At 46.7% G+C, this 16,952-nt stretch overlaps 1 protein-coding gene across 1 annotated transcript; it reads left to right on the top strand.

Moving 5' to 3' along the window:
* Positions 1-469: 469 nt before the first annotated feature.
* On the top strand, positions 470-16,168 carry PARK7 (Parkinsonism associated deglycase). Its single transcript, XM_078611461.1, has 6 exons — positions 470-606; positions 4,115-4,216; positions 5,820-5,879; positions 6,642-6,711; positions 11,457-11,543; positions 14,081-16,168. The coding sequence occupies exons 1-6, from the start codon at positions 517-519 to the stop codon at positions 14,239-14,241; spliced, it is 570 nt and encodes a 189-aa protein (XP_078467587.1). The 5' UTR covers positions 470-516; the 3' UTR covers positions 14,242-16,168.
* Positions 16,169-16,952: the final 784 nt, after the last annotated feature.

Genomic DNA, 16,952 nt, shown 5'->3' with positions numbered 1-16,952 from the left:
ACAGAGACTTTGACACTTTAAACACATCACTGACACAGAGACTTTGATATTCACTGACACAGAGACTTTGATATTCACTGACACACAGAGACTTTGATATTCACTGACACACAGAGACTTTGATATTCACTGTCATACAGAGACTTTGATATTCACTGACACACAGAGACTTTGATATTCACTGACACACAGAGACTTTGATATTCACTGTCACACAGAGACTTTGATATTCACTGTCACACAGAGACTTTGATATTCACTGTCACACAGAGACTTTGATATTCACTGTCACACAGAGACTTTGATATTCACTGTCACACAGAGACTTTGATATTCACTGTCACACAGAGACTTTGATATTCACTGACACACAGAGACTTTGATATTCACTGTCACACAGAGACTTTGATATTCACTGTCACACAGAGACTTTGATATTCACTGTCACACAGAGACTTTGACACCGATTCGTGTGCAACTCGAATCGAATCGATCGGTCGGCTGCACGCCTCAGCAATGGCGACGAAGCGAGCGCTCGTGATCCTGGCGAAGGGAGCTGAGGAGATGGAGACCGTCATTCCGACAGACGTACTGCGGCGAGCCGGGGTAAACACCCTCCCTCTCTCACCGTTGTTTTGTTGCATTGCTGCGCTGTTGACATGTTACAAAGCGCGGCGGGCAACGACGCGATTGTACCCGCTTGCGAATTGCCAATCTACGGCCTATGGAGAGGCCTCGGTGTCGCCTAGAAACTCCGCGGGGCGAGGCGCGGGGGACGCCGGCGGGCGAGTGTTGCCTCGCGGGTAAATCGGCCCACGACCTTTTTAAAAACAAATTGTGTTCGTTTTCTAAGTTTTTTATTTTTTAACTTGCATTGACGAAACGGTGCAATGCAGCGCGACGCTTAAGCGGCGTGCGTTTTAAGAGAGGCTGCCGTTTGAACGCATTTCGTCCAGGACTGACTTTTTTGCAACAACATAAATCAGCTGACGGCGGAATTGGGCAGCCCTTCGTTCAGCAGTGGGTTGATGACGGCCGATGGGTTATTCAGAATCGCCGCAGGAACTGACGAGAAGCCTCAATAACCTCGTCTTAGAATGTGTTCATTATTACTGCACGGTGGCGAGACGTTCACTGCCTCGCCCGGTCAAAGGAGCCCGTAGGTTCGATGCCCTGACGCCTGCTGCTGTATATTTGGAGTTTGCGTGTCTCTCTCTCTCTGTCTCTCTCCGTGGTAGTGTGGATTTTTCTCCAGGTCCTCCGGTTTTTTCCCCTCCACATTTATCACCAACATCACGCGTTTTTAAGAGTGTTTGGCTGCTATACATTTCCACGTCATGATAAGCCACTTCGTTGAGCTATCATTTGTGAGAGCCAGGGCGCTTCTGAAAAAGAGCTATTACAGTGTTACCCAATGGGGCAGTGCCTGGTAAAATAAAAAGCAGGATTTTAGTTTATGATAGTTCTAGATTTGAAGCTTTCGTGACTGCAAGGATTCATACGCTTAGGTTTTTTCGGTAAAGTCACGTAGGTAAAAAATGACAATTAATAAAAGTAAAATAAAAATTACGACGTTTCGGAGGCAACACAAGCTTCCGTCTTCAGGTGGAACCGTCACAGCACGATTGCTGTATCAAGTAAAGAGAAATTCCAAGAGACCCGACCTTGTATATATACTTGCATATAGGATAGGATAGTTGGCCAAGGGGTTCAAGGACTTCTCGCCCACACTGCGCAGCCAACCCCACGCTATATTTTTAGAGCGATGTAAGTGCTATTTTTATATACACGTACAAAAAAACCCCCGAGACGATATGGCTGTGACATTTAGCCGGTCCAATGCTCTCCCCCCCCCCCCAAAACATTTTGAAATCCTTCGCGGATCTCTGGTCGGGAGTTGGGAAATGCGTGAGGGTGGCCAGTGGGTGGCGTGAGATAGCCGAGTGACGACGAGAGAGCGGTGGAGGGAGGGAGAAAGATTCGAGAGACGTGGGCTGGGCAATCATCTCAAAATCGGGATCCGAATATTTATTTACCCTGGATAAATCCGATGAGCTATAAAGCTCTTTTTCACAGATGTCCAGTTGGGACAGGTCAGAATGTTACAACGACAAACAGTGCAAAACACGATGAGAGTACAAAGTATAGGACAAATCAACAAATAAAAATCCTTATTTAAACTGGAGGAATCCGATGAGCTATGAAGCTCTTTTTCATAGATGTCCAGTATGGGTGGGTCAAATAAAACTTAACTTACGAGGTAAAGCCCACTGAGCTATTAGCTTTTTTTTCATAAGCTACCTGGCCACAAATGATAGCTCAAAGAAGTGGCTTATCAAGTGGAAATTTATAGCAGCAAAATCATTTCAAAAATGTAAAGGCATGTTTCTAAATGTGGAAGGAAAAACTGAAGGACCCGGGAAAAAAAATCCACGTGACCATGGGGAGAGACATGCAAGCTCCAAATATAGAGGGGTCGGGAACCTGCAATTTTGAAGTCACTCATGCCTGCCCCAAAAACCAACACTTAGCATTTACATCTGCACTTAATTTGACTAAATTCTTTCTCATGGAATTAAATATCCATTTGACATGTGGCGAACCTCACTCGCATATGCAGAGCGGGTGGAAAAGTCTTCCCGCTCTCAACTGTGTGGACCAGAGGGCACCTGAAGGGATTTCGGAGGTAGCTCTGTGATATCCGCTTCCGCGGGCCGTTCTCTGACATGAAGGGTTGCCCAGCTTTGCAAGAGATCCGCATCGAGACTTTGTCTCATGCAGTCTGGATAAAATTGTGGGAAAAGTGACAATTTTAAAAAAAAGCTCAACATTTCTCCTGAAATGCATTGCTTCCTGAAAAAAATCCGCTTGCTACGCTCTTCCTTGCTCAATGCATCCGCCTCTTACAAGACCTCGCTCACACCCCGCTGACTAAAATTAGGTTCCATCGCCACCACTAGCGCCGCCCTCAAAGTAGGAATTCATTCTCCAAGCAGCACGCTGTCATGAGGTCGGTGGAGCCAGCTCAGCGCTGACGTGTGTTATTCTGAGCGCTAGCGGAATGCCACTGCCCTCACGTGCCCTTCTCCGCTCTTCTCCCCCCTTGACCCTGCTCCCTCCCCTCGCTACTGTTAATTATGTAAACCAATTTGATGAGGGAAATATTTGTTAACTAAGCGTTCTGCATTTTTTTCAACGGTGAATTTCAGTGACTAAAAACCATCGAGTGCGACGATGACTACGACTACGTGCCGCCAATGAAAATGCAGTCTTGAGATAAATGAGTAACGGGATATTGGGGGCTGCAGGAAACCAAACCTGGTAATTGGCTACATATGCATATAACATGCTTCACTGAGCTCACCCATTGGTTGACCTGGTAACATTGTTGTATGTATGTGTGTTGAGCTTGTTTCGCATCCACACGTAGCCAATCGTGCTAATCGAAGGTGTGGGAAGATATTCCTTGGCAATTAACGCCAACGTTTAATAATCAAGGTTTGTTTAACAAACTTTTTTGATCCCTTTAAAATAAAACACGCAGACTTTAAGACGTGAGTGAAATTCCACAGGATGTCGTCAACGAGACTTAAGACTACGACTGAAACGAAAAATGATCAAATTACAGTAGACCATCGATTATATTATCCGGCGGTTTCGGGGGGAAAGGGGGCGCCAGATTTTCAAAAACGGCGGATAATCACGTAATTATTTAAAATAGAAAATGTTTGCACATTCTTGCGTAGCATTATGTTTTTAGACGTGTATATGGTTTTTTTGTGTTTTTAATTTGTTTGCTGTGTGAAATTTATATAAATAAAGATACAAATAGACGAAAACGTATCCTACTGTAAAAAGTTACTGTATTTACTGTACCGTACTTATCACTGCAATATCAAAGACTCTACATGGGGTGATGTACGTGCTACGCTCTTGTTTCAACAACATGTGTTCTGGCGATCGCCGCACTGGTACAGCCTTCGGAGCGTTTTTGCCGGTTTCGCCAGATCGGCCCGGGACCGCCGGATAATGTTGGAAACCGGATAATTGCTCGCCGGATAATCGATGATCGACCGCAACACTTTCCTCTCCCCCCCCCTCCCCTTTGTGTCAGATTAAGGTAACGCTGGCCGGGCTGACGGGGCCTGAGCCAGTGCAGTGCAGCCGTGATGTCGTCATCTGTCCGGACACCAGCCTGGAGAAGGCAACGGCCGAGGTGCTTTTTCTCTGTTCCCACGATGTCCTTCACTTGATTTCTACCGTCACCCGTGGCCTTCCGTTGGGAGGGCCACGCACGCCCGGGCCGTGTCGGCCGGTGCGCTAGCTGTCGAGCTGGAACGATGAGTCGATTTGCGATGCTTTATCAATACAAAGGTTGTGGTCCGTTAATTGGGCCCCTTCACAAATGATGGCCGCCCCCACATCCTGCCCCGCTGAAGTTGGGAAACCCCCTCATAAGTTCCACCCAGCGTGACGCGGCTATTGATGCCGGCGATGTCACCAAGCCCCGTACGTCACCTCCCATCCAGCAGCACATGTTGGAACAGAGGTGAAACGTTTATTTTCCAACGTTTCATTGTATCCAATTTCGTTGAGTAATCATTGGAGCATATTCGATTACTTAAACAATCGAATTGCCCAGGGGTCGGCAACCTGCAGCTTCAGAGCCACACGCAGCTCTCCTAGGACCGCTTCGTAACATATGTTGAACTTCTTTCGCACCGTACGTAGCCAAACGTGTTAATTGGCGGTGCAGGGGAATTTATTTATTAAGGACCATCTCATTCACATGCATTGGCGGCTCTTGAAATATTACCAAATAAAAAAAAAATGCTATTCTTATTTTGGTTACCGACTTCTGGGATAGCCTAAATCTGGCCAGATTCGTTGTGATTCCTCAATTGGAACCGCCCCTTCCTACCTCTCCCTTCTCCATTTTACTCGACTGTACACATATTTTCATACGTGCTCAATGGAAGGTAGCGCCTACTACTCTACTGTCCCTGTAGTCTGGAACACCCTCAAAATCACGCGGCAAACACTCTTTTTTTCTGCATTTTCTGCATTTGTCATCAACATGCTAAATTCTATGTTATTAAAATACGCTGCCAAGCTTAGCAGTGTTCATTAGGATGCTGTCTTTCCGACAGCTCTGTTCTTCACCTGAGGACGGCTGCTTGCGTTGTGGCCGAAACGTCGTGAGAATTTTCTTATGTTTTATTTTTATTTTATTATTTCCCTACTACGTTACTTTACCGAAAGAACCAAGAATACAAACACTCTTTGTTGAGCATGTTTAATGCGTGCCCCCTCGTGTGGATAAAGAGATTCATTGGAAGTGCCTTCAGAATTAGTTCTGTGAAGGCATCTTCCATGGCCGTTTTTCTTTTTTTACACAGGGTGGTGTACTTTTATTTTTATGAAAGTCAAAAATGCAAATGTCTTCATCCCATCATGCTGGTGGAACCACAGGAATATAATGTGGCTGGCCCAAAGTTTTGGAACCGCCTAGTTTCGTCTCTTGGCATCTCCATACTGCCATCTCTGTTGTCATTTAAACCGACTCCATTAAAATCACAAAAATTGTATGTGCGAATGTCATTTCACAACAATTAGGTTTTTTCATGCTTTGATGTCTCTACGGCCAAGTCGCCCTTGAAAAATAACTTCTCAGCTCAAATGGGCTTCACTCGGGAAATAAACTTCTGATTTTGATCATTGGTGTGAGTGCGTCTCGCTCGAATGAGATGTTGTTGCACAGACGTCCCGATGGGCTGTCGTCACCCGCCCGTTGATTCTGTGTCGCTGTGCTGACGCAGGGTCCCTATGACGTCGTGGTGCTGCCAGGGGGAAACCTGGGCGCTCAGAATCTCGCCGAGGTGAGAGGGAGCGACGGGAGTCAAACAACCGCTTGCATGCGCCTCATTTTCGCTTTTTGTATCTCCCGTTGCAAAATCTTTGCACACCGCACGAGCCATGTAACGATTTTCTCCCCATCCGCCACGGTTTGATGAATTGTCCCAATTATAGTGCACAATTTTATTCGAAAATATATTATTTATATTAATTGTAGTAAATGGGAGCAATTATAGTTGTTGTGGGGACGGGGGGGGGCGAGGTCACATGAACCAATTTTTTCCATCTCGTGTTATCCTCATAATGGAGGGTTGATGCCCAACACAGATGCAATGTTACGAAGCAATCGCTTACACGTTTAATAACACATTCCTGCGGAGGAAGCTGGTAGGAACGTTGGGTTGCTCGGTCAATGGCCAGGGTCAACGGCGGTGTGGTGTATTCCGCAAATATGCCCGACTGTGAGGGCGGGCACAAGCCAGTGTGAGTATGTTAAACGTTGAGTTTTATAAGGGCACCACGGGGTGACCAGCCCCTCCCCACCCAGCCCCTCCCTCCCCACCCAGCACGACGGACGGACGGACACAATAATCCCCTGTGGGCTGGTGTAACCAGGAGGTTCCTACCAGTAACAGGCCTCATTGAAATAAATTAACAATACACACACGCGAGTCTTATGTGATTGGGCAATGATGGTGACAATCATGACGGTGACATTGATGATGATGATGATGGCGGCGGTGGTGGTGATGAGAGTTGATGCAAACTAAGTTTGTGGTGTGCAGTCGGCGGCGGTTAAATCGGTTCTGCAAGCCCAGATGGACAGGAAGGGACTTATCGCTGCCATCTGTGCAGGTAATGACGTCTCGCTTCGGCTGGGCCACGCACACACACACACACGCCATGCATGTGCTGAGTGTCTGCGCGTGTGCGAGTATGAATGCGTGGGAACCAGTGGAGCAACGGTTAGCGTGCTGTACTACGAAAACCGGCGACCTTGGTGTAATTAATTGTCAGCCACAAATAACATTGCAATAAGCTCAAAGATGCCAACCTCTCAGGCCTCTATGTGCTTTGAAGAAGGGCCATGGATGGAAACGTCCCATATAATATATTTTTTTCCTGTTAAGGCCAAAGTTGCGAACAAAATGCGTCGATTGTTTTTGCCTCTTATTCCCTCTACTTATGCATCACTGCCAATGAAGTGTCACCAAATTATTTGCTTAACATTTCAGTGTCAAATGAAAGCTGAACTCATCCCGAGCCTTCCGTAGGTCAACTCGGCATTTTATCAAGTACCTGCTGCGGTGTGTAAGCATCAGGACTAGGGAGGCGGGTTGTTGGGTGTGGGTCCAGCAACACACCGCAACCCCCTTGTGCGCCGCGCCGGCCTTGATTGCTGCTCGCTAATAGTACTGCCCCAACAGTCTAAACTATTAAACTAAAAATTTTTTTTTTACCAGGTAAAGCCCACTGAGCTATATAGAGCTTTTTTTGTCAGAAGCAACCTAGCCACAATTGATAGCCCAACGAAGTGGCTTATCACCATATGGACATTTATAGCAGCCAAATACTCTAAGCGCTCAATGTGGAGGGAAAAACCGGAGGACCTGGAGAAAAATCCACGCGACCACGGAGAGAACACGCAAACTCCAAATATACAGGCGTCAGGGGTCGGGATCGAACACACGCCCTCCTGTATATCAAGCGAGGTAGTTAACATCTCCCACCGCGGCACCCAGACTGTTGAAAGCTACACTGGTGATCTTTATCTTTGTGTATGAACGTAATTAAACTGAAGTGGGCCACATTGTGGTCCTGTGTATTCTGCCAAGATCCTGGGTTGGCACCATGTGCCACGAAGCACAATCCTGTCACAAATTTTGTGTCAGAACCTGGCGTGGGCTTCTCATCCGTCAACTCAACTTCAAATGAGTAGCTGGTAACCGTGTAGCCAAAATCAACATCGGGCAAACAAGCATGCATGGTGTGGGCTGCACCATATTGTGTTTGTTGCCAATAAAATGTTTTATATAAATAAAAGAAATAAATTTTATCTAGGTGCTTGCATGCTAGCAGCATGGCTTTTGTCGTGTGCACACTCGATTAAATATAAAGGCACAGCCCTGCAATTTCTTGCCCAAGCCACTGCTGGTGGAGGCGCATCCGCTAGGGACAGCTCTTCGAGAGCCCCTCCAGATGGTATCTTGGCCTACTCTTCCATTAGCAAGCGAGACTTCTCGGAAGACGTGGCATTACCCAAACTTTACCCCGCCTACGTGCGACCTCTGGGTGGATAAAGGCGGGGGGGGGGGGATGTAAATAATCTGCCCGTTGTTTCAGCTGCCTCACTGGGAGATCGAACCGGTGACCTTTGGAATGCAAGTTTTTGTTGCGCTAGCCATTACGCCATCTGGAACGCACAAGAATTAATTTTGGCTAAGTATACGCAGCAGAATGTAAAAAATATTGCAGTGAAAGCATTACGAAAAAATATTTTCGGCAGCTGGCTGAATGCGCCAAGGTACCTGCCAAGCTGGGAATTACCAAGGCAGCTTGTAATGGAAATGTTTGTTGGAGCCAAAATAATTATAAAGCTTGGCGAGATAGTCATGCAGGCCGGATGTCCACGGTTCTCAATGGCTTGGAGTTAAGTTTGGCTTCAGTGTCTCATGGTGACATGATTTTTTAAAGGGGTGCCGTGGTGGCTAGGATATGTTAACTACCTCGCCTGGTATACAGGAGGTCGTGGTTTCATCCCGACCCAGATGCCTGCTGCTGTATGTTTGAAGTTTGTGTGTTCACTTCCCATGGTCGAATATATTTTTCTTCGGTTTTTCCCTCCACATTTAGATTTAACAATGCGTGTTTCAGAGTACTTTGCTGCTATAAATTTACACATGATGAGCCACTTGGTTGAGCTGTCATTTGTGGCCAATTCACTACTGAAAAAGATAGCTCAGTGGGCCTTACCTGTTCAAATAAAAAATAGTTTAGTTTTTTAGTTTAAAGCCACTGGGTATTTCATCACATAATATAAACCCGGTGGACCGGCGGTGAACTCGTTGGGCTTTGAACTCGGTGACCTGGGTTCAACTCCAGGCCACGGCTAACCTACAGTGGCGAGCAATATCTGAAAAAGTCCCATGTGTCCGTTGACCAGCCCGCAACCGGCCAGCGTGGGGAACTATCGTCAATCAGCCCCCCATGACTGACATGGTGTGTGGGGAGGCCTTCACCCAGCAGTGACTTGAGTGTTACACTGTGGAGTATATGTTTAAGACTACTTATTAATTTGTTTGGGAAATATCTCTTGTTTTTGTGTCCATCCATCCGAAGATGTCTTACTATAAAATGCTGATATAAACCTCTACAATCCTGAGTGCATGGCTTACTGATACCAAATTCTAAGATCTGTATGATGTTTGGGCAAAATAGTTTGTGAGAAAATTCCATTCACAGTCGGCTTGTTTAAACACATGCCGCTGCTTAACATTGGTTTGGAAGGCGCATGGGCTGATGGACATAACTAATATATATTTTTTAATGCGTAAAGATGAATAGATGTCTTTATTTTCCATATTATTCCTGTTGATGTTTAGCACTCGGGTTGAGTGCTACTCTCCACCGATTGACAGTTGTTGATCACAAGATAATCAATTGCCATAACAGCAAGTACAGAGCTGATGAGTTTGACACCTGCCTCTCTTCTTATGTCTCATCGCTCTATCCCTATCTCAGCTGCAGCCACACAACACAGAGCAACGCTGTGATTAACTAAACCACTTTCAAATTGTGCGTCCTGTAGCGGTTTTTAAAGTAATTGGATGCAAGCGACTGTGTGGCTCCAGGGGCTGACCGTGGCCTTGTAGGAGCACCGAATCAGCACATTAAGATCCTGGGATTGAATTTGGCAGTCACCCAAATGAGCAGTCACCCATGATTAAACCGGGTTCTCCAGAGAAGGGTCTTAGTCGGTCTTGACTGACCACTCACATAAATCACACATTTCTACTTTTCCCTAAATCGACCTTGTCCAGCACAGAGGGGGGGCGGGGCAACATTTCTACGTTTCCTGTTTTCAATTTTTTTCTGATTTGTGCGAATGGTGTCGCATCACGGGACAAAGTGTCCGCTCAGATTTCCCGCATAGCAGCGACGAAACCCCTCCATGTTAAGAGATTGGCCCACGGAATCAGGTGCCATGGGGCTGCTTGTGAGACCCCATTACACAGCACTCGGCAGTATTTTCCCACTGGCTCTGCATTTGAGAATAATGTTCGCCGCTTGACAGAAAAAAACATTTTTAATTAGCAGAGCTGGAATTTCGCTAAATTGCAGAACAACATTTAATGCGAGTCTTCTTGGGTGTCCGGTAATTTTGCCGATCGGGCTGAGACCGTCAAATCACAGGCGGCCGCCCTGCATCTCGGTGCTCTGACCTCTAAGCCACCCGGCCACTTCCCAGAGGGCTAACATTTATAAATGTGTCGAGCCCCATTTCGCAGGACTGACGTCCAGTAGACCACTCTTTACAAAGGCCGTGATGGAGTGCGGGCCGGTGTTGGGAGAGAGAGAGACCGCTTGCGGGGATTTGCGGCGACGTGGCCCCGGCAGCAGCGCATTCACCGCTTTATGCGGATGTTTGAATCCGGCAGGTCACCCTGGTTAATACTGCGGTGTGTATTAACAGTTAGGGTACTGCTTCACGGTGACCCTTAAAGATCCCGTGACGCCATTCGAAATGAGTTGGCCATCGTGTGCTGGTGTCATGGTCCACATTTTTGCCAAATCCGTTGTGGAGACGCAATTGTTGCGTGGATGCAGTTAGCATGAGTGACGCTATCTAAAATTCAATGGTTATATCATGAGAAAAAATTCCCCGCAAAATCTCGATTGGGATTAGAGGTAGCAGTCGTTGCACCCTCCTAGCAAACTAATGCCCGCTTGCAGGCCGGTGATGGGTCGCCTCGTGCTGCAATGGGACAGTTTTGCCACTGAGGTTGTTGCCCTTTGAATGTTTGAAATGAGACCTGATGGAAGATGCTTTGAGTTGCTGAGGAATTGTAAGTATTGCACGAATGAAATTATTATTATAAAACCTGAGAACATGGTAACTTGACAGTATAGCCATTAGAAACAGCCACAAATTGCGTGTGAGTGTGTGTGTGCTACCCGATGGCTTGGTTCACATAGCTGGCGAGGTGCGTGTGTGTTCGTGTGGGGAGCGGTAGTGTAACGGTTAGCGCGCTGCGCTATGAACCCGGCTACCCGGGTTCGATTCCCGCTCACGGCCAACACCAGTGATGCATGTCTGAACCAGTCCTGGGCCTCCCCTAGGTCGACTCGGCCTCAAATGAGTACCTGGGTGCGGTGTGTAAACATCGCCACTAGGGAGACAAAGGCGGCCCGTGCGTGGGGTGTTTGCCACTCACCAGTCTCCCTCATGTGCTGTGCCAGCCTTCCTAGGTGCTCACTAACAGCACTTGCCCCAACCGTCTGTTAAAGGCTACGCGGGGAATCTTTGTTTGTCTTTGTGTGCGAGTGAAGTGTTTTTGCCTTGGTGGGGGGGGTGGTGCTCCTCCTGTGTGTCTCCGCAGGCCCCACAGCACTAAAAGCACACGGCATCGCGTTTGGAAGCAAGGTGACCACTCACCCGCTCGCCAAGGACAAGATGATGGAGGGTGGTGAGTGTGGGGGCGACGTGAGCGTGTGTGCACGTGTGCGTACTTCACGCTCCACTTCCTACAGATTTGATCGTTTGTCTCCGACGCAGCCAAGCTGATAAAAATTGACACAGTCTCTTACGTCTTTTCACTTATAATATGCTCGTACAGTGAGTTGGATTTTGTTACCCTCCCTGCCCCCCCCCCAAACATTTTTTTACGTGCAAATATATATCGAGGTACAATTTGATTTCTATCGCCGATTACGTGGCGATTGAACTGTCGTGAAATTTATGTCGAGAGCAGAAGGTGCTTGAAGGGAATTTCCTGCCTCTGTGAGACATCGGTAAGCGCGCTGCGCTGCGAAGCTAGCGTCCCGAGTTCGTTTACCGCTCACGGCCAACGCCAGCGACGATTATCCGAACCGGTCTTGGGCCTCCTCTAGATCACCTCGACCTCAAATGAGTACCTGGCTGCGGTGTGTAAACATCGTCACTAGGGAGACAAAGGCGGCCAGGAATATGTAAATATACATGGAGGTACAATTTGATTTCTGTCGCCGATTGCGTCGCAATTGCACTGCCGTGAGATTCACGTCGTGTTCAGGAGGTGCTTGAAGGGAATTTCCTGCGTCTGTGAGACATCGACTCGCAGTTCGGGGAATGGCCCCTAGAAGTTTGGAGCACAGAGGATTATTTTGCAATGGATAATGGGGTCCAGGAGTAAAAATATCTGTCGAAATTTTTATTTTATTTTATTGCTTTCAAATGGATTCTCACGATAGATATGTCAAACCAAACCGCCTGTGTAAGAGTCGATTTTTTTTTACGATCATTTCACCTTGCATAGAATGGGCTCGCGCGAAACCACTATAGACCGCTACATTCCGCACAGCAAAAACGCACACGTAAAATACTCCACTGAATCGTCGCAATCCTGCATCATAATATTTATATTAATAACGAGAGGGGGGGGGAGTGAATCGTGAGTCCAAATTTTGTGTGGTGAAATATGGTCAAACAGCGCTTAAAACGTACACCGCATTGGGGAGGTCTTCATCCAGCAGTGCATAGACAAGGGTTGTACATCTTCTTGGTTCTTTCGGTAAAGTCACGTAGAATGGAAATAATAAAATGATAAAAAGAAAGCATAATAAAAGAAAACAATATTATTATATTATTTTATTATATTATTTTATTATTTCCATTCTACGTGACTTTACCGAAAGAACCAAGAAGATGAATCCCTGCAGTCACGAAAGCTTTAAATCGAAAGGGTTGTACAATTATCAAGTATTGTCTCCTTGAACTCTCAGCTAGAAGTGAATACACATCATACCTGCACTGTGTGCCCGTGAGGATGGGTGGCGCGCACTGCATTATGAACCCAGCGGCCGAGTGATATCTGTCCTGCTGTACTGGCTCTGCCCCTCGTTCCCCGCCGCCCCCCCTCCCCCCCCCCCCCCCCTTTGACCAGCACGGTGAAGTACGGTCAAACAACCCTGACGGCCAAAGTGGTGTGGAGAAACCCTCGCTTATCAGTGATTTCGCAAAGGGGCTGTGAATGAGATGATTATGCACCGTGTGTAGTTACTTGTGGAGTCAGCCCAGTGCGTGAGTAATGTATCGCTCCGCACGATACGGAGACCCGCAATGCCCCCGCAAGAGTGGCCACACGTGTACACGTTGTAGCGTTTAGAGCTGGGCTGCGCTGGTTAAAGTGAAAACCCAATGTGTATAATAATGGTTATTACTTGTGTGCGTGTAATGAGCCACTCCCCGCAGATATTGGATGAATTGTTATGATTCGGGCTCATGATTTGATTTCAGAATTCCTATTTGTATTGGTTTTCGTCATCATATTTGTATCTTGTTTTTGGTTTGTCTCCAAACCGTTTTTGTTTCTGCCATCAGCCTGAAAGTAGCATTGCATATCAGTTGCACATAATTTACAAAAATTCTAATCTAATTTATATATAATATAGTTTTTTTGTTAAATCGCGTCAATATAAATGTGTAATTAAACCCACCACCACCCCACACAGCCAATTAGTAAGGTTTGTCACGTAAACAGAACGTGCCAATTCGTTACGAGTACAGCACACCGGTGTGTTGGAGATTAGTCCACAACATTTATAATCTGAGTTTGACATTTCACCAGTTATTACAACTAGCTGTCACCTGATGGGGCTAGTTGTAATTACTGGCGAAACGTCGTACTCAGATTGAAAATGTTGTGGCTTTGCTCTCCAACACACCGGTGTGCTGTCCTAGTGACGAATTGGCCACGTTCTGTTTACGTGACAAACCTTACTAATTGGCTGTGTCGGGTGGTGGCGGGTTTAACGACACATTCATATTTACACGATCGAACCAAAAAAAACATTATGGATGATATTGGACGCGAAAGCCTCCGTGTTAAACGTATTCATATAACTAATCAGTTCTCACGCACAATCTTGGGATACTGGGGAAAAAAAGAAATGGTCCGATAGTAGACACAATAGAATCAAAGACCTGAATGGTGGTGGTGGGGGGTGGGTGCCTCTCGCCCCGCAGGCCACTACGTGTACTCGGAGGCGCGCGTGGAGCGCGACGGCAACGTAATCACGAGCCGCGGGCCCGGCACCAGCTTCGAGTTTGCGCTCTTCATTGTCGAGGCGCTGCTGGGCGCCGACGCCGCCAGCGCCGTGAAGGCGCCGCTCGTCCTCAAGGATTAGAGCCGGAGGCTCGCGGCGGCGCCGGGCTGAGCGTCGTCGGGCGGGCGAGAGGAGAGAGCCGGGGCTGGCGGGCTGGCGGGCTGGCGGGCTGGTGGTACGGGGCGATGCCGTTGCCTGGTGGTGACGAGCAGCTGTGATGTCGGTAACAACAACGACCACAACAACAGCGGCGGCGGCGACTTCAGTTTTACTGAGGCTGGTGGTGATCGGGATCACAGTGTGTCGGTAGAACGTAGATATCAACCGCAGCAGCAGCAGCAGCAGCAATAGCATTTTAACTTCAGAATCGCAATCAGAATCTTTATTTAGACTGTTAGGAGGACTCCGATGAGCCATGAAGCTCTTTTTTGGAGATGTCCAGTAGGGGGTGGGTCAGAAACTTCCAACAATACAAAAACTGATAGGAGTGTAAAGAAGTTCAACGTACTTATGAGAAAGGTAAACATGACACTTATAATAAATAATTAAATACACAGACATTTGTGTATATATGAGTACTAAATTGAAAAAAAATTATTCCTGCCGATTTTTCAACAATAAATGCAACTTACCTGGAATATAAATTCTGCAATATAAATACAGTGGTAAACGCATTGCATGCTTGTATATACGTTCAACTTCTTTCGCACCGTACATTGCCATTGTGCGCCCTACGCCCGATCACCCCAGTTCGATTGCCGGCCGACGTTAACATCAGTGGCGAGCGATATGTGAACCAGTCCTGGGCCTTCATCCAGCAGCGGATTGACACAATCATGTAATAAACAATTTCTAAAAATATAGCTTCTCAAAACGCTTTACTGGAGTACCAAGTAAACATAAAACATTGGGAGTACCTTTCATGAACGGTAATTTTTTCCCCCATTCCGCATGAGTGCTATGATGCATTGACGAGTCACAAGGTTCATTAGCCGGAGGGAGTTAAAAAATGTATACAACTGTGCGTGGCACAGACATGTTTAGCACCCACAGGCATGTTTATCCGGTGGCTGTATGCACATCTCACAGCTATCGCGGCTGTATCACCCGTAGTAGTAGCACATCAATAAATAATCCAAGATTGGTCGTACTGTTGATTTAACCATGAAGATAACCACATTGTGATTCCACTGATTCACTACTTGAGCAAGATATTGGATCGTTATGGACGAACGTGACGGTGTGTCTTTTATTTTACAAATCGCTCTCTGATATAGGCAATCCAAAGAAATGTTTTGACATCTTAAATCGTGAAGCACTGTTATCAGCGATATTCCAGTTCAGTTGTTATGAATGCATTATGAGCGCCTCTGAAATCCCGATGCATTCACCAGCAATTCCACTGTCGTACATGATACGATCGATACCCACAGGTACTGTCGTGAAAGTTCCTCAAATTGCACTAAAATGAACAATGAATGTGATATAAATATATACGCTAGGGTTTTGCCCCCCCACCACCTCGGCCCCCCCTCACCCTGAGGTAATGGATTTCAAAAGAGATGTGGTTCTAAAAAATGTTGGATAACCGACACAAATATTTAGTGAACTGTTAATGATCATGGAAAGCCATCCCCTTTGGCTTTCAGAGTGACATCAAGCGCCAGATTTGCGCGTCGGCGAAAGGTCCCGGAACGTCGTACTTATTTTTGGTTAAGGTACTTGCTTTTGTGCCTATCATCGAGAATGTGGCAAATAGCCAAAAGGTTTTTACTTGGCTTTTGGCTTCACGATGTGATCCTGGCTCTGTGTGAAAATGACAAACAAGTTTAGAAATAAATGTTTTGAAAAAACCCACTGTACACCCGTATACGTATTTAATTAAAAATATAAAAAAATCACGCGGAAATGTTCATGAAAGCCCACAGCAACCGTTGTTCGACGAGTCCGGAAGTCTTTCTGGCTGAGCAAAACTGAGCCGAATTAAAGAGTCGTACAGAAACAACAACAACAACTACTTGCCTTTTATTTCCTTGCATTAGAATAAACTGTGTGCCAACTGTGACCAGATGTCCTGCAGGGGCGTGTTAGCACGGTTGGCTATGTACGGTGCGAAAGACGTTCTACCAGAGGTCGCAACCGGGTACCCGATACCCGTACCCTACCCGATACCTGTCTACCCGTACCCGGCCAGGTACGGGTACGGGTACCCGTTTGCGACCCTGGTGCGGCCGGGTACGGGTATGGGTAGGCCGTGAGTCACTGGTGAGTAACCGTTTGTCACTCATTTCGGGTAGGGCACAGGTACGGGTAGGGAACGGGTACCCGTGTACGGGTACCCATTTGCGACCCTGGTGCGGCCGGGTACGGGTAAGGAATCAAAACCCGTTTGCGACCTCTGCGTTCTACCTACATTCATACGTGCGAACCTTTAAAAAATATGTAGAGGAATCGCTCGCATAGTGAACAGTTCAATTATATTTGTTAGGCAACATCAGCGCTTTCTGTTTTTTTACATCCTTAACTGCTGTCCTGGCTTTGGCATAAAACCCGTATGGAAATCTATAAAAATCAATGGCAGTCGAGATGCAAACATGCATCCACTTGCTCAGAGTGCACCCCAAGCTCCCAGTTATTGCATCAATAAATAATATAATTCAAGTCTTTACCCAGCAGAATCTTACCGGGCCCTTAAGACTCCCTCAGGATGGTCCTGCTGCAGAACGTTTGATGACAGTCAACTCTCCATAATCTGGGGTAATGAGGGAAGAGGTTGGATAAAACAAAAACAC

The sequence above is a fragment of the Lampetra planeri genome, chromosome 36 (assembly GCF_965212315.1).
Source record: "Lampetra planeri chromosome 36, kcLamPlan1.2.h2, whole genome shotgun sequence".
NCBI lineage: Eukaryota > Metazoa > Chordata > Hyperoartia > Petromyzontiformes > Petromyzontidae > Lampetra > Lampetra planeri.
Note: the sequence above shows the minus strand (reverse complement) of the source record. Positions and strands in the feature narration are given on the sequence as shown.